The sequence below is a fragment of the Aquarana catesbeiana genome, linkage group LG08 (assembly GCF_042186555.1).
Source record: "Aquarana catesbeiana isolate 2022-GZ linkage group LG08, ASM4218655v1, whole genome shotgun sequence".
Lineage (NCBI taxonomy): Eukaryota > Metazoa > Chordata > Amphibia > Anura > Ranidae > Aquarana > Aquarana catesbeiana.
In genome coordinates this window covers 245,940,253-245,963,420 of record NC_133331.1, presented here as the reverse complement: position 1 = coordinate 245,963,420, position 23,168 = coordinate 245,940,253, and the positions used below count along the sequence as shown (strand labels likewise).

General features: G+C 42.2%; 1 protein-coding gene across 1 annotated transcript in view; it reads left to right on the top strand.

Moving 5' to 3' along the window:
- SMTNL1 (smoothelin like 1) overlaps positions 1-22,964 on the top strand; it is a 396,202-nt gene extending 373,238 nt beyond the window's left edge. The window contains exon 5 of the mRNA XM_073596979.1: positions 22,775-22,964. Coding sequence (XP_073453080.1) covers positions 22,775-22,919 — 145 coding nt within the window. The 3' untranslated portion in view covers positions 22,920-22,964. The remainder of the gene's footprint in view (positions 1-22,774) is intronic.
- Positions 22,965-23,168: the final 204 nt, after the last annotated feature.

The following is a 23,168-nucleotide window of genomic DNA, read 5'->3' as shown; positions in this document are numbered from 1 at the left end:
TTAAAAAGCCAAATGACCGCTTACATTGGTGGGTGCCTACCCGACACTGGGGCTGCTTGCATGTCAGGGTGACTTCGCAGTCAGAAAAAGCCTTTCATGTCTCCTCCACGCTGGCGTGCGTTCCAGCTTACACAGGGGGGCAGCCAAAGGATCCGGATGTTGTTGGATGATAGGACATGTGACCACGTACCGCTCCGACGTACGTTTCGTAGTGAACGTCTTCAGGGAAGCGTACGTTGGTCACTAAAATGGTGGCTTTTATTAGGAACAGGAAGGGGGCGGGTAATTGGCAAATGGGCCACAGGAACTGTGCTCAAAGCAATAAAGTTGGAAAGTTCAACTATGGTCTGGAGCTTAGCTCCATCTTGTGGATATTTACTATATTGTTCACAAAAGCTCCTTATTTAAAAACGAATGTGACTTTTTATTAGGAACAGGAAGGGGGCGGGTAATTGGCAAATGAGCCACAGGAACTGTGCTCATAGCAATAAAGTTGGAAAGTTCAACTATGGTTTGGAGCTTGGCTCCATCTTGTGGATATTTACTATATTGTTCACAAACAAACTCCTTATTTAAAAACGAATGTGACTTCATATCAACCATCTCCTAGGGGGAGATGGCATGTTATTATAGTCCCCCTACTGGTTAAAAACAGGTAAGTAAATCCATCCATATAGGTGGTGGGGAAGTGAGAAAAATATATAAGTGAATAAAATTAATGGTGGTGTTTTTTATATAGAGAAAAAAACGGGGGGGGGGGACTCATGTAACCCTGAATACTATAACAGCCCCAGTCTCGGTTTACATACAAAAATGATTACAAAACTCAATAGTATTTAATAAACCTTAAAAGGCTGCAATATGACTTATCCCCGTCTAACTCAAATAATAAAGAGGACAACGAAGCGGGGGGGAAGAGTATTCCATCTTCCACCCTGGACAACTATCTCTGACCACAACCATAATACAAGTGGTGCCCAACTCACTCTCACGATCTGACGTGGACAGATAATAATATTCCTAGACACTCCTGGACTCAATCATTTGTAAGAAAGCAATTAAGGTCCAGATCTATATTCATCCCATGTGGTTGCATAGTCCGTAATTTATAAAGCCAATACGTTTCATTCCTAGATATTGCCCTTTTCATATGGGTACCTCTCCAATCCCTAGAGATTTTGTCGATCCCATAGAATGTACATAGTGATGGGTCACTATCATGGTAAAGTTTGAAGTGTCTTGAGACACTATGGTTATGGTATCCCTTTTTAATATTTGTTAAATGTTCATTTATTCTTACTTTCAGTTGGCGTGTGGTTCTGCCCACGTATTGAAGGGAACATGGGCATTCCAGAACATATGTTACGTGGTCAGAATCGCATGTGATGAGAGGTTTGATATCAAATTGTTGTTGTGTTACTATAGATTGGAATTGGGTCTTCTTTTTCTTGGTACCTGGTTTTCTGGTTATTTTACAAGCATTGCATCTAGTGCAATAGTGAAACCCAGAACCATCCAGGAAAGTGGGAGGTTTCCCGGGGGGATCTGGTACATTTGGAGCCAAGCGATTCCTAAGGGTAGGGGCCCTTCGGTAGATAAACTTAGGTTTATTGGGCAGGGAAGATTGGAGATCTTTATCTTTGAGTAGGATAGGCCAGAATTTTTTGAAGATACCTTCTACTGTTTTGTATTGACGATGAAAGCCCGATATGAACGCACAATCACCCTTGTATTCTTTTTTTGGTTTGGGGACCAATAGGGACTGCCTGTCCATATTTGCCACCTGTGAGACCAATTTTGTCAAGATATGGGCAGGGTATCCCTTTTCTCTAAATCTAGTGGTGAGAATTGCTGCTTGTGTGAAATAATCCAAAATATTATCACAATTTCGCCGTATACGCATGTATTGCCCTTTCGGTACAGCTCCTATCCATTGCGGATGGTGACAGCTGTGTGTAGGGACATATGCGTTACGGTCAGTTTCTTTAAAAAAAGTCTTTGTACTAATATGATCACCTTGTTTGAAGAGTGTTAGATCCAAATAATTCACCGTGGCCAGACTGTACTCCGCTGTGAACTTTAGATTGTACTTATTCATATTCATACACTCCAAAAACTTGTTAAAACTTTCTTTGGTTCCCTCCCACAGAATCATCACGTCATCTATGTATCTTTTATACAGAAGAAGTGAGTGAGGTCTGTTTTTGAAAATGGTCTCTGATTCCCATTTATTTAACGTGATATTCGCCATGCTAGGCGCATAGTGGGCTCCCATGGCTACACCGCCAATTTGGTTGTAGTATTCGTTTAATGCCCAGAAATAATTATTCCCCATGGCCATAGATAATCCTTTAATTAAAGATTTAATTTGTGATTTTTTCAGGGTGGATTGGTTGGTGAGAGCCCACCTCACTGATTCTAACACATCTGTTTGGCGAAGATTTGTATACAAAGACTCAATGTCTATTGTTACTAGTAAAGTTTGATCCGTGATGATGGTAGATTGTAACAGTGTAATTAGTTCTCGACTATCTTTGAGATAGGATTGGCTCTGTGGGACTAGAGGCTGGAGGAAAGTGTCAAGGTATTCCCCCACCCTAGAGTACAGAGAGCCAATCCCACTCACTATTGGACGGCCTGGTGGGTTTACCTTGTCTTTATGTATTTTTGGTACTATGTAGAGTACCGGAATTCTGGGTGTAGTTAGATTCAAATAATCTGCTTCCTTCTGAGTTAATATTTGTTTACTGGTACCTTGGTTAATCCAATCTAATAGTTGTTGTTTCAGTTGTGGGGTAGGGTTACTTTTAAGCTTTTTATACGTTGAGGTGTCATTCAACTGTCTCCTTAGTTCTGTATTATAGTTTTCTTTGGTTAATACTACCAAACCTCCCCCCTTGTCAGCAGGTCTCACTACTATCTGTTTGTTCTCTTCCAGTTTTTTTATTCCCTCCCATATTCTTTGGTTGTTTTTGTGTTGTGATATTTCAATCTGTCGTACTTCATTTTGGACCATACTCTTGAATACTTCTATGTGGTGGTGAGAACCCTTTTGGGGATTGAACACCGAATTGTTTTTCAAATTACTGTGTACAAAAGGGTCTGTTATTTCCTGAGTCCTAGTGTTGCTGGTTTGCCCTGCAAAATGTTTCCTGATATTTAGTTTTCTTATATATTTCTCAATATCTACGAACAGATTGAACTTATCTATGTTCTTATTTGGCGCAAATTTTAGTCCCTGTGCCAAGACTTCCAATTCTGCATCCGAAAATTCTATGGTGGTTAGATTAAATAATCCTGCTTTTAGTTGTTTCTCTTCCTTTTTCTTTCTCCCTCTGCCTCTTCTTCCTCTCTTTCTACTCTTTCTATATGGTTTTGTTGTGAGTTGGAAGGGATTCTGTATGGTTCTTTCCAGTCTCTCCATTCCCCCCCTCCCTGGTGTGGGTAGGGGTTGTGTACTGGTCTCCCTCTGAAATTACCTTTAAAGTTTCCCCTTGGGGGCCTTGATGGGTACTGATTGCGGTTGTTGGCATAGTAGCCATAGTCTGGGGGTCTATAGTCAGTACGGGAATGATCCATGCCTATAATACCAACCACAGCCCGGCCATCCATGTGAGCAGGCACAACCCTGCACAAACGCTAGTGACTCTCTTTTTAACTAAAGGAGTCATTGGTATCTGGTAAGCAGATATCTACTACTTCTAGGTGTTTTCCTTTTCTTTTGTTTCTTTGGTGATGGAAAACCTTTTGTTTACAGCAACAAGATTGGGATAATATTGAAAGATATCACTTCAACTACTTCAATCACTTTTTTATGTGGACAATCAATCACTATATATGTTTTCAATAATGTGGGCACTTCAATGTGTAATCTAACTATGATTTGTCAATATTATGATTTTCATTTTTTTTGGTAACACAGGAGATATATTTATTTAGAGCACTTGAATAGTATGGTATCTAGCGCCCCCTAGCTTTCTTACATTTCCATTTTTTTGGTAATGCAGGAGATATATATTTTTTTTGGAGCACTTGAATATTATGGTATCTAGCGCCCCCTATCTTTCTTACATTCCTTTTTTTGATTATCTATTTTTTTGATTATTCAAAAATTGGGGAGCAGCTTACACTGATTGTTTATATATTTCCACAAATTTTTTTATTGTTGGGAATGTTTTCTTACTAGATGTACCACCAGTATATGTAATTCATATATATTATCTGCTATCGACACCACTGGCACGAAGGTTTCTATTATTTTCTACTGTTTGAGTTTGAATAATTTGGATTTAAACTTGTCACTTATCGCAGCCATGGATGTATTTAATTTTATGCAAAATAGACAAATTAACGTAGAAGAGATTTTCCAACAAACATCTACCAACAATGTAGATTTGGATAAGGGATTCAAACAACTCAAATATGACACTGAAAAACAAATTAGACTGTGGTGGGATATTGCATCTCTGGAGATGTATATAGGCAAAAATTTAACCCCCAGAAGTTTAAGATGGGATGTTAGCCCCAATGATGGAGTGGAGGATTTGAGACTACTCGATGAGTGGTACCAATTCTTCAACGCCTGTGAACAAAAACTAATGCAAATGATGGTAAGAAGGCGCGAAGCCAAAAAAGCTGTTTTGGAAACTAAGATCAAAGAACTCAAGACAACTATGGAACCACTTATGTCCTCTAAAGAGTATTTAGACAAAGCTAAGGAATTAAACACCCATCTAGCCAAATACGATGGGGAAATCAAAGATAAAAAGCTCAAAAAATATTTTAGAGATACTAAGGACTATGAAGACAATAGGGTATACAAATGGCAACAAAATTTACAGCTGAACCCGTCCCAAGAACCAACAGTGGAGAGGGAAGTTAAAGTACACAACACTGTAGCATCTATGGCAGCCCAAAGTAAAGGGGACCCCAGTACACCTCACAAAAACAATAGGACAGCACATGGTCCTATTAAGTACCCTAAGGGGAATTCTTACCCATACCCTGCCACATACCATTCACCATACAGGGGACCTAACTATAATAGACCCCCCCCCTACTGACTATAGACCCCCAGACTATGGCTACTATGCCAACAACCGCAATCAGTACCCATCAAGGCCCCCAAGGGGAAACTTTAGAGGTAATTTCAGAGGGAGACCAGTACACAACCCCTACCCACACCAGGGAGGGGGGAATGGAGAGACTGGAAAGAACCATACAGAATCCCTTCCAACTCACAACAAAACCCTATAGAAAGAGTAGAAAGAGAGGAAGAAGAGGCAGAGGGAGAAAGAAAAAGGAAGAGAAACAACTAAAAGCAGGATTATTTAATCTAACCACCATAGAATTTTCGGATGCAGAATTGGAAGTCTTGGCACAGGGACTAAAATTTGCGCCAAATAAGAACATAGATAAGTTCAATCTGTTCGTAGATATTGAGAAATATATAAGAAAACTAAATATCAGGAAACATTTTGCAGGGCAAACCAGCAACACTAGGACTCAGGAAATAACAGACCCTTTTGTACACAGTAATTTGAAAAACAATTCGGTGTTCAATCCCCAAAAGGGTTCTCACCACCACATAGAAGTATTCAAGAGTATGGTCCAAGATGAAGTACGACAGATTGAAATATCACAACACAAAAACAACCAAAGAATATGGGAGGGAATAAAAAAACTGGAAGAGAACAAACAGATAGTAGTGAGACCTGCTGACAAGGGGGGATGTTTGGTAGTATTAACCAAAGAAAACTATAATACAGAACTAAGGAGACAGTTGAATGACACCTCAACTTATAAAAAGCTTAAAAGTAACCCTACCCCACAACTGAAACAACAACTATTAGATTGGATTAACCAAGGTACCAGTAAACAAATATTAACTCAGAAGGAAGAAGATTATTTGAATCTAACTACACCCAGAATTCCGGTACTCTACATAGTACCAAAAATACATAGAGACAAGGTAAACCCACCAGGCCGTCCAATAGTGAGTGGGATTGGCTCTCTGTACTCTAGGGTGGGGGAATACCTTGACACTTTCCTCCAGCCTCTAGTCCCACAGAGCCAATCCTATCTCAAAGATAGTCGAGAACTAATTACACTGTTACAATCTACCATCATCACGGATCAAACCTTACTAGTAACAATAGACATCGAGTCTTTGTATACAAATCTTCGCCAAACAGATGTGTTAGAATCAGTGAGGTGGGCTCTCACCAACCAATCCACCCTGAAAAAATCACAAATTAAATTTTTAATTAAAGGATTATCTATGGCCATGGGGAATAATTATTTCTGGGCATTAAACGAATACTACAACCAAATTGGCGGTGTAGCCATGGGAGCCCGCTATGCACCTAGCGTGGCGAATATCACATTAAATAAATGGGAATCAGAGACCATTTTCAAAAACAGACCTCACTCACTTCTTCTGTATAAAAGATACATAGATGACGTGATGATTCTGTGGGAGGGAACCAAAGAAAGTTTTAACAAGTTTTTGGAGTGTATGAATATGAATAAGTACAATCTAAAGTTCACAGCGGAGTACAGTCTGGCCACGGTGAATTATTTGGATCTAACACTCTTCAAACAAGGTGATCATATTAGTACAAAGACTTTTTTTAAAGAAACTGACCGTAACGCATATGTCCCTACACACAGCTGTCACCATCCGCAATGGATAGGAGCTGTACCGAAAGGGCAATATATGCGTATACGGCAAAATTGTGATAATATTTTGGATTATTTCACACAAGCAGCAATTCTCACCACTAGATTTAGAGAAAAGGGATACCCTGCCCATATCTTGACAAAATTGGTCTCACAGGTGGTAAATATGGACAGGCAGTCCCTATTGGTCCCCAAACCAAAAAAAGAATACAAGGGTGACTGTGCGTTCATATCGGGCTTTCATCGTCAATACAAAACAGTAGAAGGTATCTTCAAAAAATTCTGGCCTATCCTACTCAAAGATAAAGATCTCCAATCTTCCCTGCCCAATAAACCTAAGTTTATCTACCGAAGGGCCCCTACCCTTAGGAATCGCTTGGCTCCAAATGTACCAGATCCCCCCGGGAAACCTCCCACTTTCCTGGATGGTTCTGGGTTTCACTATTGCACTAGATGCAATGCTTGTAAAATAACCAGAAAACCAGGTACCAAGAAAAAGAAGACCCAATTCCAATCTATAGTAACACAACAACAATTTGATATCAAACCTCTCATCACATGCGATTCTGACCACGTAACATATGTTCTGGAATGCCCATGTTCCCTTCAATACGTGGGCAGAACCACACGCCAACTGAAAGTAAGAATAAATGAACATTTAACAAATATTAAAAAGGGATACCCTAACCATAGTGTCTCAAGACACTTCAAACTTTACCATGATAGTGACCCATCACTATGTACATTCTATGGGATCGACAAAATCTCTAGGGATTGGAGAGGTACCCATATGAAAAGGGCAATATCTAGGAATGAAACGTACTGGCTTTAGAAATTACGGACTATGCAACCACATGGGATGAATATAGATCTGGACCTTAATTGCTTTCTTACAAATGATTGAGTCCAGGAGTGTCTAGGAATATTATTATCTGTCCACGTCAGATCGTGAGAGTGAGTTGGGCACCACTTGTATTATGGTTGTGATCAGAGATAGTTGTCCAGGGTGGAAGATGGAATACTCTTCCCCCCCCGCTTCTTTGTCCTCTTTATTATTTGAGTCAGATGGGGATAAGTCATATTGCAGCCTTTTAAGGTTTATTAAATACTATTGAGTTTTGTAATCATTTTTGTATGTAAACCGAGACTGGGGCTGTTATAGCATTCAGGGTTACATGAGTCCCCCCCCCCCCCCCCCGTTTTTTTCTCTATATAAAAAACACCACCATTAATTTTATTCACTTATATATTTTTCTCACTTCCCCACCACCTATATGGGTGGATTTACTTACCTGTTTTTAACCAGTAGGGGGACTATAATAACATGCCATCTCCCCCTAGGAGATGGTTGATATGAAGTCACATTCGTTTTTAAATAAGGAGTTTGTTTGTGAACAATATAGTAAATATCCACAAGATGGAGCCAAGCTCCAAACCATAGTTGAACTTTCCAACTTTATTGCTATGAGCACAGTTCCTGTGGCTCATTTGCCAATTACCCGCCCCCTTCCTGTTCCTAATAAAAAGTCACATTCGTTTTTAAATAAGGAGCTTTTGTGAATAATATAGTAAATATCCACAAGATGGAGCTAAGCTCCAGACCATAGTTGAACTTTCCAACTTTATTGCTTTGAGCACAGTTCCTGTGGCCCATTTGCCAATTACCCGCCCCCTTCCTGTTCCTAATAAAAGCCACCATTTTAGTGACCAACGTACGCTTCCCTGAAGACGTTCACTACGAAACGTACGTCGGAGCGGTACGTGGTCACATGTCCTATCATCCAACAACATCCGGATCCTTTGGCTGCCCCCCTGTGTAAGCTGGAACGCACGCCAGCGTGGAGGAGACATGAAAGGCTTTTTCTGACTGCGAAGTCACCCTGACATGCAAGCAGCCCCAGTGCCGGGTAGGCACCCACCAATGTAAGCGGCCATTTGGCTTTTTAATTTGTTTACTTTTTTAATAAATGGTTTTACGCTATGGAGACTGTTTTTGTTTCCTATGTATCCTTATCCTATCTTGAATGAGCCTGACGGGAATGATCCATGCCTATAATACCAACCACAGCCCGGCCATCCATGTGAGCAGGCACAACCCTGCACAAGCGCTAGTGACTCTCTTTTTAACTAAAGGAGTCCTTGGTATCTGGTAAGCAGATATCTACTACTTCTAGGTGTTTTCCTTTTCTTTTGTTTCTTTGGTGATGGAAAACCTTTTGTTTACAGCAACAAGATTGGGATAATATTGAAAGATATCACTTCAACTACTTCAATCACTTTTTTATGTGGACAATCAATCACTATATATGTTTTCACTAATGTGGGCACTTCAATGTGTAATCTAACTATGATTTGTCAATATTATGATTTTCATTTTTTTTGGTAACACAGGAGATATATTTATTTAGAGCACTTGAATAGTATGGTATCTAGCGCCCCCTAGCTTTCTTACATTTCCATTTTTTTGGTAATGCAGGAGATATATATTTTTTTTGGAGCACTTGAATATTATGGTATCTAGCGCCCTCTATCTTTCTTACATTCCTTTTTTTGATTATCTATTTTTTTGATTATTCAAAAATTGGGGAGCAGCTTACACTGATTGTTTATATATTTCCACAAATTTTTTTATTGTTGGGAATGTTTTCTTACTAGATGTACCACCAGTATATGTAATTCATATATATTATCTGCTATCGACACCACTGGCGCGAAGGTTTCTATTATTTTCCACCCGTATATTGGGCCTACCTTTCTAAATGCAAGATTGGAAGAAGTTTTTTACAAGTAAGTCCATTTTGGATCTAGGTATCTACTGGGCCAGCCTTTTAGTGAACATCAATGTAGGTTGACCCAGTATCCCACGGAATAGATACTAATTAGCTTCAGAGGGATTTATCATCATTTTTTGTTTGTTTTTTCCTTTTCCTTTCTGTAGTGCACCTTTCATCTCCCTTTGGGTCATTACAAAGCTGGGCTTTTTTGGTGGGTCTCTGCAGCTCGTGAAGAGTACATGATATAATGACATGTGGTTCTCTTGGCATTTCAAGGAGTGCTTTTGCTAAGAAAATTCAAACATTGTAAGTGTATATGTAGTTATGCATGTATGTATATGGACATATGCATGTCCATATACAGTCATATACAATATATATTGTGTTTTTCAATTTAAATTGTTTTTTTCAGAAGTGGTATTATTCCCTGAAGAAGATTTTGTTTATATTTGCATATTTCGAAACGCGTTCGATTTCCCCATCTACTCAATCTCATTGTAATTTATTGATGAAGAAACAGCAAGTAGCTGGGGACTACCACTTTATGATCATATTCAATTTCATGTAATGTGATATTATCACTTGCTATCGTGTCTTTTTTACTTCCAATTTGGAATTTTATTCAATTCTATTTGTAATAAAAATATGTATGTTTATAAAAACAATGTATTATCTCTTTTTCAATTGCCATTAAAATCCCACAATTTAAGGTTCATTTTTATATTCTACTTCAAGGGATGATGGCAATTACATATATAGCCATATGAGTCTTTAATCCTATAGTCAATTCCTTAGACTGAGACGTAATTGTACATTGGACAAAGACTTCCAGAGGGAAGCTAACATGTTACGAGAATGCCATGTCTTAGAAAAGCTTTCAACAAAGTGAAAATTCAGAATAGACATTCTTTGATTTACAAACATAGAAAGGCCACACAAACAACATCTACGAGAATAATTACTAGGTACAACAGGCAACATGGGAAGGTACGTTCTATATACAAAAAGTTCTGGTACCTCCTCACGGTGGACCAGATAATTACCAAATATAATTAACCTAATCCAGAGATCACGTTCAAGAGATCAAGATCCCTCAGGGACACTTTAGTGGCTAGCCACCACAAATGTGATGATCGAGGGAGGAACATACCCATGTGGCAAATGCAACTATTGCTCCTTTATTCTGAGAGGTGTAAGTGTCCCCCTCCCCAACAGCACCACATGGACCCCTAGACATAGAGCAACTTGCCAATGGGTTGGCGCTGTTTATTTAATGAAGTGTTGCTGTGGAGCGCGTCCAGTCTTCTGTAGGATTAGGGACCATGTTTCCCTAATTTCCAAACGTAAAATGGAAAGGCCCATAAGTAGGCATGTAGGACTGTATGATAATTTTAACCTCAAATTGATCAGATTTTTTGCCCTGGAACACATTCCTCCCCATGAACGAGGGGGAGACATTGATAAAAAAAACTATTACAGTTAGAAACTAGATGGATCTATTTGCTACAAGCAACTAGATATCCTGGATTGAACGAGAGAATCAGTTACAAACCGTTCCTGTAATCACCCATCCAATCAATTTACCGTCTCTATTACATTGACCCTTTAGGCCCTACTGGGACTCCAATATACCATCTTTGTCCTTCCCTGTTTATTCAGGATTTGTCTGTTGAATCTTAGATCGGGCAATTGCTACCGTGCAATGCAGCTCGTTTGTCCCATTTTTTGCTGTGGCTTGTATCTGTTGGACTTTTTACAAATAAAGGCTATATTCCGGAGTGCGGGTGTCCAGAACTTCCTTTTTGCCTCATGTTGCTATATGCTTAGCCGGCACCTGGTAGTCCAGTTCCGAGGAGAGTTCTATATCCACATTTCCACCTGGAGTGGTGATCCCTTTCCCTTACCATGTAATGTCTGTTTTCCCTTTTGTGCAGAGGGATATTCACACTATATAGTCTGTGTCGTGTCATGTATTAATATTATGGTTTACGGTGGTTTTAAGGTTTGTCCTGATATGTATTTGTTCATGATTGCACTTATGCATTTGGCAAGGTCCAAGAATTTTTTCCATACCCTATCAATCTAGGGCTGGATATACACAATATCAAACTATATAATATATATATTTTTTTCAATTCGATCGATCACATGCTTTGGGCTTGTACATTTACATTGGAGTGATGCCTGTGGGGGATTGCTCCGTTCAACTTGGTTGTCCATCCACCTAGTGGATCCCCGTATGGATGCCCAAGCGCGTCCATGGAGCCTGGCCTCACTATGTGGTGTCAGGTATTTGGGCCCTCTCCATTGTTTTGGGGCACCCATGTACGCCCTCTTTGAGGGACTGCGATTGGCTTGGGGGTTCCGGCTTCCTGCCTTGTCACCTTCTGTGGCTAATCTGGCTATTTGGCTTGATGGTGCTTCCCCATCAGCCCCGCCCTGGGGTGTGGCTGTGTGGGGTTTCTGTCTCTGCCCACTGGCTGTTGCCACAGTGTGGCACAGTTTGGGGGCTTGGTTTCCTCCCTGTCACGTGGTCCCTCCCCTTTTGCATCCCTGTTGCGTCATCATGGCGCAACGCTCGCATCGGGTGGAAGCCATGTTGTTGGTGTTCCTGGGAGCCTCACACCTTTATGATGGATTACAGGTATGTCTGCACAGACTAAACGGCCCCAGACTCAAAATCAGATGAGACAGACTGAGCAGGAGAAGGCAGAGGATACCAAGGACTCTAGGACCGCCGTCAATGCATTAATGGGGAGCTGGGGTTCCAAGGGTCCTGGCACCTCCATGTGGGGGTCAGTGGGGAAGATGTGACCCTGAGGCTCTATAGGATAAGTAGGACACCACAGCAGCAAAAAGGTTTGACACCGCTATCGACCCCCCCCACCCCACACTCAGGGCACTTGCTAGCAGAGAGAGAGGGATCTCCAAGGACTCACCATTACCAGCTGGAGAAGCACCGTATGTTCAGACCCAGCAGCTCACCATGTGTGCTAGCAGTCCCTATATCCGGGAAGGAAGAACACCACTGCATGGCTCCACCTGTCTCCAGCATCATGCCAGACCAAGGGAAAATGGCCACTGTGATCTTACAGACTACAAAATCATGGCTGCTGGCCGAAGACTAAACAAAACAAAGAGAAAATGGCTGCCATGATGTCACGGGCCACACAAACATGGCCGCTGGCCGGAGATCAAACCAAGGGAACATGGCCGCCAAATGCTGCTAAATGCTAGCAGACGGTCTGACTGAGCCACACAGGAGTCTCTAATCAACTGCACTGTGCCCTCTGCACTGGGACCCCCCAACAGACCCCAGGTACTGTACCCCACACCACTTGACAAGAAGTAAAAATGAAGACGCACCAGTCTTGTGCATTAACCTTAGATAGATTTATTAAAAAAACAAATAAAAACTACTCACAAGCATGTGAAAGTAAACTGCAATATAGAAGCCTTTAAAGGATGGCAATCGGTCTAGTAGCCACAGTCTCTAGATAAAGAAAGAGAGGACATAGAAACCACCGCAGACTGACGTGTTTAAAAGGATAACCACCTTCCTCAGAGCTGGGAACATCCACGGGGGGGAAGAGAGAGCCCAGCTTAACTGAAGGATTAGGATGGGAGAAGGGAACCTGAAGGCAGGTCCGACCATTCCTGCAGGGTACCGGCGTCCACCAGACCCCCACCCCACACAAAGGAGGAGAGGAGGGACTGTACTTACCTCTCCATGAATGTGGGTATCCCTCCAGACAGAACCTCTCTCCACCGAAGTGCGGGGCTGTCGGCCAGGGACCAAAGCCCAGTCATATGCCCAAATATGTGCGACCCTGTGAGACTTTTAAATCGTAGGCCAGCCTCTGTTCGTTGAGGCTATGCCGACCTAGGGCGTAGCTGTGGTCTGCACGTGCTTGTTGGCTGGACTGGAGGGACCACTGGATCTAAATTATCCAGCCCGTCGCCCAGCCCGTCAGTTGATTGTAGATCTCCCAAGAGAAAAAAGGCAAAAAGATGCATGGAAGGAGAGAAAAGCAAAAATTGCTAGTACCAAAAGATCCCAGCAGGGAGCCTAGGTCTTTACTCCTGACTAAACAGAAACAAACGGAATGCCTATAGCAAAGAGGGTGTTATATACCAGCTGAGGACGGCCCATTGACGTAAACAAGTTTTTTTGTTCTGCCTATTCCTACTCCTGCAGAAGGCGATATAACCCTATAGTCTCTATACCCTATACCTATCCCAACGCACCTTCAGTGTCACTTACAATTCTACTTCCTCCACTCCTCTTCCCTTCTATGTCAGGGTCCATCAAGGTTCTGTTCTTGGACCTCTTTTATTTTCAATCTACACCTCTTCCCTGGGTCAGCTGATAGCCTCTCACGGCTTTCAATATCATTTCTACGCTGACGACACACAAATCTATCTCTCCACCCCTCAACTCACTCCATCAGTCTCCTCACGTATCACTAACTTACTAACCGACATATCTGTATGGATGTCAAACCACTTCCTCAAACTCAACTTGTCCAAAACCGAGCTTATAATATTTCCTCCCTCACGTGCCTCTTCCCCTGACTTGTCTGTCAAGAGCAATGGCACAACCATCCACCTGTCCCCACATGTCAGGGTACTAGGTGTTATCCTGGATTCTGAACTCTCCTTTCGGCCCCACATCCAATCACTTTCCAAAGCTTGCTGCCTCAACCTCCGCAACATCTTTAAACTACGTCCCTTTCTAACCAACGAAACCACAAAGCTCCTGATTCACTCCCTGGTTATCTCTCGCCTCGACTACTGCAACTCCCTCCTCATTGGCTTACCTTTAAATAGACTATCCCCCCCCTCAGTCCATCATGAATGCTGCTGCCAGACTCATCCACCTTACAAACCGCTCAGTGTCTGCTACCCATCTCTGCCAATCCCTCCATTGGCTGCCACTCGCCCAATGAATTAAATTCAAAATACTAACAATAAGTTACAAAGCCATCCACAACTCTGCCCCCTGCTACATCACTAGCCTAGTCTCAAAATACCAACCTAATCCCCCTCTTCGTTCCTCCCAGGACCTCCTGCTCTCTAGCTCCCTCTTAACCTCCTCCCATATCCAACTCCAGGACTTCTCCCGAGCCTCGCCCATCCTCTGGAATTCCCTACCCCAATCTGTCAGACTGTCTACAAATGTATCCACTTTTAGGCGATCCCTGAAAACTTTCCTCTTCAGAGAAGCCTATCCTGCCTCCATCTAACAACTGCACTATTTTCTCCATTAGCTCATCCCCCACAGCTATTACCCTTTTGTATGACTTGGCCCTCCCTCCTAGATTGTAAGCTCTAATGACCAGGGCCCTCTGATTCCTCCTGTATTGAATTGTATTGTACTTGTACTGTCCTCCCTAATAATGTAAAGCGCTGCATAAACTGTTGGCGCTATATGAATCCTGTATAATAATAATAATAGTCAAGATTAATGGAGCACTGTGTCCATCTATGAACTAAAAGACAAATACCATTGCTGACGTTAACATGAACCAACGCGTCTATGGCATTTACGTGCATTTCTGACATGTTTAACCACTTGCCGACCGCCTCACGACGATATACATTGGCAGAATGGCACGGGCAGGCAAAGTAACGTATGGGTACGTTACTTGCCTCCCACGGGCGGGGGGTCCGATCGGACCCCCCCTGGTGCCTGAGGTGGTCGGCATCATTCCCTGAGCGATCCGAGGTGAGGGGGAGGCCACCCCCTCGCAATCGCTCCCAGCCAATGACAATCTTCCTCTGCCTCTGTAATGTAAACAGCGGCAGAGGAAGTGATGTCATCTCTCCTCGTGTCGGTCTTTTTCGTTCCGGCGCCGAGGAGAGAAGACATCCAAGTAAGTGCACCAACACTACACGTACAGTAGAACACGCAGGAACACTTCTCACCCCGATCACCCCCCTGAACTCCCTGTCACAGTGACACCAATAGCAGGTTTTTTTTTTTTTACTGATTATTGCATTGGTGTCAGTTTGTGACAGTTAAAAGTGGTAGGGCAGTTAGTGTTAACCCCCTTTATGTCTAGGATACTCCCTAACCCCCCCCCCCCGAATAAAGGGTAACCCCTTGATCACCCCCCCCGTCGCCAGTGTCACTAAGCAATCGTTTTTCTGATCGCTATATTAGTGTCAATGGTGATGCTAGTTAGGGAGGTAAGTATTTAGGTTCGCCATCAGCGTTTATAGCTTCAGGGACCCCCATATACTACCTAATAAAGGTTTTAACCCCCTGATTGCCCCCTAGTTAACCCTTTCACCAGTGATCACCGTATAACTGTTACGGGTGACGCTGGTTAGTTAGTTTATTTTTTATAGTGTCAGGACACCCGCTATTTATTACCTAATAAAGGTTTAACCCCCTGATCGCCCGCCGGGTGATATCAGTTAAGTTTTAGGGTCAGATAGGGTCGCCCAGGCAGTGTCAGGTTAGTGCCAGTACCTCTAACACCCACGCACGCAGCATACGCCTCCCTTAGTGGTATAGTATCTGATCAGATCTATACTAGCGTCTCCAGCAATTTAGGGTTCCCAAAAACACAGTGTTAGCGGGATCAGCCCAGATACCTACTAGCACCTGCGTTTCGCCCCTCGGCCCAGCCTAGCCCACCCAAGTGCAGTATCTGTCGATCACTATCACTTACAAAACACTAGACACACATAACTGCAGCGTTCGCAGAGTCAGGCCTGATCCCTGCGATGGCTAACAGTTTTTTTGGTAGCGTTTTTTTAGTCGCCAACAGTCAGGAGCTTTTTTACCTGTGAGTCTCACTAGTGTACCACTAAATTTAGAGCCCAAAATGGCAAATCGAAGGTACACTAGTGAAGAGGCCTACATGTTTCTGAGCATGACAGCTAGTGAAGAGGAAGTCACTCATCTGTCAGATTCAGGCTCAGAATACGATCCTGTAGAGGACAGCGGCTCCATGACAGATAGCTCTGACGACGGAGTTGTGGTCCCTGCCAAGGTCAGGCGTACCAGACCCCGATCTTCTTCTGCTGTTGTTGAGGTGCAAGAATCCCAGGTCCCTCGTACGGAGCAGAGCAGTACTAGCGCCGCTATTGGTGAACTGGCAAGCACTGACCAAACTGGTCATAGTCAATCCAGCACTGCAGTAACACTTGATGACGTGGCGAGTCCCATAAGTGCAGTTCAAGCTGGTGAGGTGGTAAGCACAAGTAGTGTCTCGCTGCCACCAAGAAGAAGATGAACACAGGCCCTTCGTGCCCATAGTGCCCTTCCTGCTGCATTCGCCAATCCTAATTGGGAACCCACCACTTCTGCAGCACCCGTACTTCCCCCATTCACTGGCCAACCCGGCATTCAGGTGGAAACAGTTGATTTTACGTCACTTGATTTTTATTCGATCTCTATAGATCTATTGTGGACCAATGCAATTTGTACGCTGGTCAACACATTGACACTATTCCCCAATCCTTTCCCTCAACATGGGCATAACTAAAAAGAGTGAGTTGCTGTCATATTGGTCCACTGACCCAATTCACCATATGCCCTTGTTCTCTGCCTCCATGACCAGGGCACGATAAGAGCAGATTTTGCGGTTCATGCACTTCAACAACAATGAACTCTGTCGTCCTCGTGGAGACCCTGGATACGATCGGCTCTACAAAATTCGGCCCCTCGTAAATCACTTCAACCAATGTTTTGCAGACTTGTTTACGCCCCATCAAGTTGTCTGCGTTGATGAGTCCCTTATTAAGTTTTCTGGCCGCTTGTCATTCAAACAGTACCTTCCCAGCAAGCGTACCAGATACGGGGTCAAGATGTATAAGCTCTGTGACAGGGCCACAGGCTATACATGTAGTTTTATGGTTTACGAGGGCAAAGATAGTCACGTAGAGCCGACAAACTGCCCTGACTACATAGGAAGCGCTGGCAAGATTGTGTGGGACTTGGTGTCACCCTTATTCGGAAAGGGGTACCACTTGTACGTGGACAATTATTACACGAGAGAGACACTTTTTAGTCACCTGTTTGATCATCAGATTGGAGCATGTGGCACCGTGCGACCTAATCGCCGGGGCTTTCCCCAGCGGCTTGTAGATTCCCGTCTTAGGCTGGGGGAGAGAGCCTGCTTGCAGTGTAATAACTTGCTCGCTATGAAGTGGAGGGATAATAAGAATGTTTTCGTTCTTACCTCCCTTCATGCAGACACAACGGTCCAAATTACTACGGCGACTGGTGTTGTGGAGAAACCCCTCTGTGTCCATGAATATAACCTTAACATGGGAGGGGTGGACCTCAACGACCAGTTGTTGGCGCCGTACCTAATTGCCTGTAAGGCCAGACGCTGGTACAAGAAAGTGTGTGTTTATTTATTTCAATTGGCTTTGCTGAATGCTCAAGTGCTATACAGAGCTTCAGGACGGACTGGATCCTTCCTTAAATTCCAGGAAGAGATCGTCAGAGCCCTTCTGTTTCCAGACGGTGCTCCACCTCACCTTCCCCAACCAAATGCAGTAAGCCGGCTGCATGAGAAGCATTTTCCTTATCTCATCCCGAGTACCCCTACCCAACGAGCCCCCCCAAAGAAGATGTCGTGTCTGCAGCAAGCGCGGATATAGGCGTGACACCCGCTATTATTGTCCCTCCTGTCCTGACAATCCTGGTCTTTGCATTGGTGAATGTTTTGAACGCTACCATACACTAGTTGAGTATTAGCGTAGGGTACAGCACTGCACAGACTAGGCATACTTTCACAGGGTCTCCCAAGATACCATCGCATTTTGAGAGACCCAAACCTGGTACCAGTTACAAAAGTTATAGTTACGAAAAAAGTGTAAAAAAAAAAAAAAAAAACACAAAAAAATATAAAAACGCCAAAAATAGTTGTCGTTTTATTGTTCTCTCTCTCTCTCTATTCTCTCTCTATTGTTCTGCTCTTTTTTACTGTATTCTGTTCTGCAATGTTTTATTGTTATTATGTTTTATCATGTTTGCTTTTCAGATATGCAAGTTTTTATACTTTACTGTTTACTGTGTTTTATTGTTAACCTTTTTTTTTTTTTTCAGGTATGCAATTCAGCTGCAGCGCGGATTTATTTATCTTGACAGCAACAGCGTTTGCTCCCACGATACATAAAGCCGTGACTCCAGCGCTGTCGGAGGTGATTTCACCACCATAGTTACATACTTCAACATAAATGCCGAAGCATGGGGGCAGCAGGGGCAGAGGAGCGATTTGCTCCTACCTTTTGCGGGAGGATGCCCCCATGCTTCGGCATATATATATTTTAGACACAGGTTGCGTTAAAAAATGTTTTATTTTTTACTATGTTTTTTTGTATTTGCTTTGCAGGTATGGTAAGTCTTACTGTTATACTGTAATGTTACTTTGTTTTATTGTTAACCATCATTTGCTTAGCAGGTACGCCATTCAGTTGCAGCGCAGATTTATTTATCTTGGCAGCAACAGCGTTTGCTCCCACGATACATAAAGCCGTGACTCCAGCGCTGTAGGAGGTGATTTCACCACCACAGTTAAAAAAAAGAGCATATATGCCAAAGCATGGGGGCAGCAGGGGCGGAGGAGCGATTTGCTCCTAACTTTTGGGGCGGATGCCCCCATGCTTTGGCATATAAAAATGGTGCATGTATGCCCATCATTAGAAGTGGGTGGATGAAGGGAGGTATTCTAATGGTGGGCATACCCACCGATCAATCTCTTTTTTTCATGCAGCCCACAGGCTGCATGAAAAAAAAGATTACAATATATGCCCAACAAGGACCAGCAATGTATTGGTATGTTGCTGAAATTTGAGTGGTTATACCAGAATGATGCCTGCAGGTTTAGGTATCATCTTGGTATCATTCTTTTCAGCCAGCGGTCGGCTTTCATGTAAAAGCAATCCTAGCAGGTAATTAGCCTCTAGACTGCTTTTACAAGCTCTCCCATCCCAACAGGGAACCTGAGAATGCAGCCGGTGATTTGGCCAGCTGACCATAGAGCTGATCAGAGACCAGAATGGCTCCAATCATCTCTGTGGCCTAAGAAACCGGAAGCTATGAGCATTTCATGACTTAGATTTCGCCAGATGTAAACAGCGCCATTGGGAATTTGGGAAAGCATTTTATCACACCGATCTTGATGTGGTCAGATGCTTTGAGGGCAGAGGAGAGATCTAGGGTCTACTAGACTCCAATTTTTTCAAAAAAGAGTACCTGTCACTACCTATTGCTATCATAGGGGATATTCACATTCCCTGAGAAAACCATAAAAATTATTAAAAAAAAAAAAAATGAAAGGAACAATTTAAAAATAAGATAAAAAAGCAAAAAAAAAAAAAAAGAAAAAAAAAATGCACCCCTGTTCCCCCCTGCTCTCACGCAAAGGCGAACGCCAGCGTCGGTCTGGCGTCAAAATGTAAACAGCAATTGCATCATGCATGTGAGGTATCGCCGCGAAGGTCAGATAGAGGAAAGTAATTTTAGCAGTAGACCTCCTCTGTAAATCTAAAGTGGTAACCTGTAAAGGCTTTTAAAGGATTTTAAAAATGTATGTAGTTTGTCGCCACTGCACGTTTGTGCGCAATTTTAAAGCCTGTCATGTTTGGTATCCATGTACTCATCTTTTTTATTGCATCAAACATTTGGGCAATATAGTGTGTTTTAGTGCATTAAAATTAAAAAAAGTGTGTTTTTTCCCCAAAAAAATGCGTTTGAAAAATCGCTGCACAATTACTGTGTAAAAAAAAAAAATATGAAACACCCACCATTTTAATCTGTAGGGCCTTTGCTTTAAAAAAATATATAATGTTTGGGGCAACAAAGTAATTTTCTTGCAAAAAAATATATTCATGTAAACAAAAAGTGTCAGAAAGGGCTTTGTCTTCAAGTGGTTAGAAGAGTGGGTGATGTGTAACATAAGCTTCTAAATGTTGTGCATAAAATGCCAGGACAGTTCAAAATCCCCCAAATGACCCCATTTTGGAAAGCAGACACCCCGAGCTATTTGCTGAGAGGCATGTCGAGTCCATGGAATATTTTATATTGTAACACAATACAAAGACAATTTTTTTTTTTTTTTTTGCACAAAGTTGTCACTAAATGATATATTGCTCAAACATGCCATGGGCATATGTGAAATTACACCCCAAAATACATTCTGTTGCTACTCCTGAGTACAGGGATACCACATGTGTGAGACTTTTTGGGAGCCTACCCACGTACGGGACCCCGAAATCCAAGCACCACCTTCAGGGTTTCTAAGGGTGTAAATTTTTTATTTCACTCCTCACTGCCTATCACAGTTTCAGAGGCCATGGAATGCCCAACCCCCCCCCCCCAAATGACCCCATTTTGGAAAGTAGACACCCCAAGCTATTTGCTGAGAGGTATGGTGAGTATTTTGCAGACCTCGCTTTTTGTCACAAAGTTTTGAAAATTGAAAAAAGAAAAAAAAAAGAAATTTTTCTTTTCTTTCTTCATTTTCAAAAACAAATGAGAGCTGCAAAATACTTACCGTGCCTCTCAGCAAATACCTTGGGGTGTCTATTTTCCAAAATGGGGTCATTTGGGGGGGTTTTGTGCCATCTTAGCATTTTATGGCCTTCAAAACTGTGATAGGTAGTGAGGAGTGAAATCAAAAATTTACGCCCTTAGAAATCCTGAAGGCGATGCTTGGTTTTTGGGGCCCTGTACGCGGCTAGGCTCCCAAAAAGTCCCACACATGTGGTATCCCCGTACTCGGGAGAAGCAGCAGAATGTATTTTGGGGTGCAATTCCACATATGCCTATGGCATGTTTGAGCAATATATCATTTAGTGACAACTTTGTGCAAAAAACAAAAAAAGTTTGTAATTTTCCCACAACTTGTGGCAAAATATAAAATATTCCATGGAATCAACATGCCTCTCAGCAAATAGTTTGGGGTGTCTACTTTCCAAAATGGGGTCATTTGGGGGGGGTTTGTGCCATCTTAGCATTTTATGGCCTTCAAAACTGTGATAGGTAGTGAGGAGTGAAATCAAAAATTTACGCCCTTAGAAATTCTGAAGGCGGTGATTGGTTTTCGGGGGCCCCGTACGCGGCTAGGCTCCCAAAAAGTCCCACACATGTGGTATCCCCGTTCTCAGGAGAAGCAGCAAAATGTATTTTGGGGTGCAATTCTGCATATAACCATGGCATGTGATAGCAATATATCATTTAGTGACAACTTTTTGTAAAATATTTTTTTTTTTTGTCATTATTCAATCACTTGGGACAAAAAAATAAAATATTCAATGGGCTCAACATGCCTCTCAGCAATTTCCTTGGGGTGTCTACTTTCCAAAATGGGGTCATTTGGGGGGAGGGGGGTTGTACTGACCTGCCATTTTAGCACCTCAAGAAATGAGATAGGCAGTCATAAACTAAAAGCTGTGTAAATTCCAGAAAATGTACCCTAGTTTGTAGATGCTATAACTTTTGCGCAAACCAATAAATATACGCTTATTGACTTATTTTTATCAAAGATATGTGGCCGAATACATGTTGGCCTAAATGTATGACTAAAATTGAGTTTATTAGATTTTTTTATAACAAAAAGTTGAAAATATCATTTTTTTTCAAAATTTTCAGTCTTTTTCCGTTTATAGCGCAAAAAATAAAAACCGCAGAGGTGATCGAATACCATCAAAAGAAAGCTCTATTTGTGGGAAGAAAAGGACGCAAATTTCGTTTGGGTACAACATTGCATGACCGCGCAATTAGCAGTTAAAGCGACGCAGTGCCAAATTGTAAAAAGTGCTCTGGTCAGGAAGGGGGTAAAACCTTCCGGGGCTGAAGTGGTTAACCTGCATTTAGGGCCCACCTCCGGATCCCCCCAAGTTATTTATTTTCAACCTTACTGATACCTTGCACCTCACTGATATTTGCCTAACGCTTGTAAAACAAACTTTAAACGTGCCATAAGTGCCCAGTAAATGCTACAGGTGCGTTTACAGCACATTACCATAAATTTGAATGCAAGGAGTTGACAAGCTTTAACATCTCACAGACTCGACATATAGCTTAATTTTTTCTGCAGTGATGCAAAGTGACAAACACATGTTTTTCAAATGTGAACAGCTCTGTTTGATGTCCATATTATTCACTGCAGGCTGCTTTACTAGGCATATTAGAAGCGGCAAAAATGCACCTTTAATGCCTGCTTTTAATGCAATATGAACAGGGCCTTACTGTACTTTTTCAGTTTTTGGAGCAATATACAGAATCAGCATTCATTATTTTACATGTAGTCAAACTTTATTACAGTCTTTTTTGCATATGCTTTGTTTTCTAGGAAACTGGCAGACTGTCCTCCTCTTTTGGATATAGAGGACATGATGCATATGAAGGTCCCCGATTCCAAATGTGTTTACACCTATGTGCAAGAACTGTATCGCAGCTTGGTTGCTAAGGGGCTGGTGAAAACCAAAAAGGCTTGAGATTATCAATGGCAAATAAATGAGGTAAGCAAAGATTATTCCTTGTATATAAAAAAAAAAATCAGAACCTAATAAATAAACCTAAAGGGACTATAATTGGTTGTGTCCTGGGCTGCCTCCGCATAGTGGTGGAATGTTTGTACATACCACTACTTTCAAAGTACAGTGGGTCAGGTTAGAAAGTATATTCACGCACTTCAGGTGCATTAAATGGATATTTCAAGATGATGGCACATGTATTTACCTAAC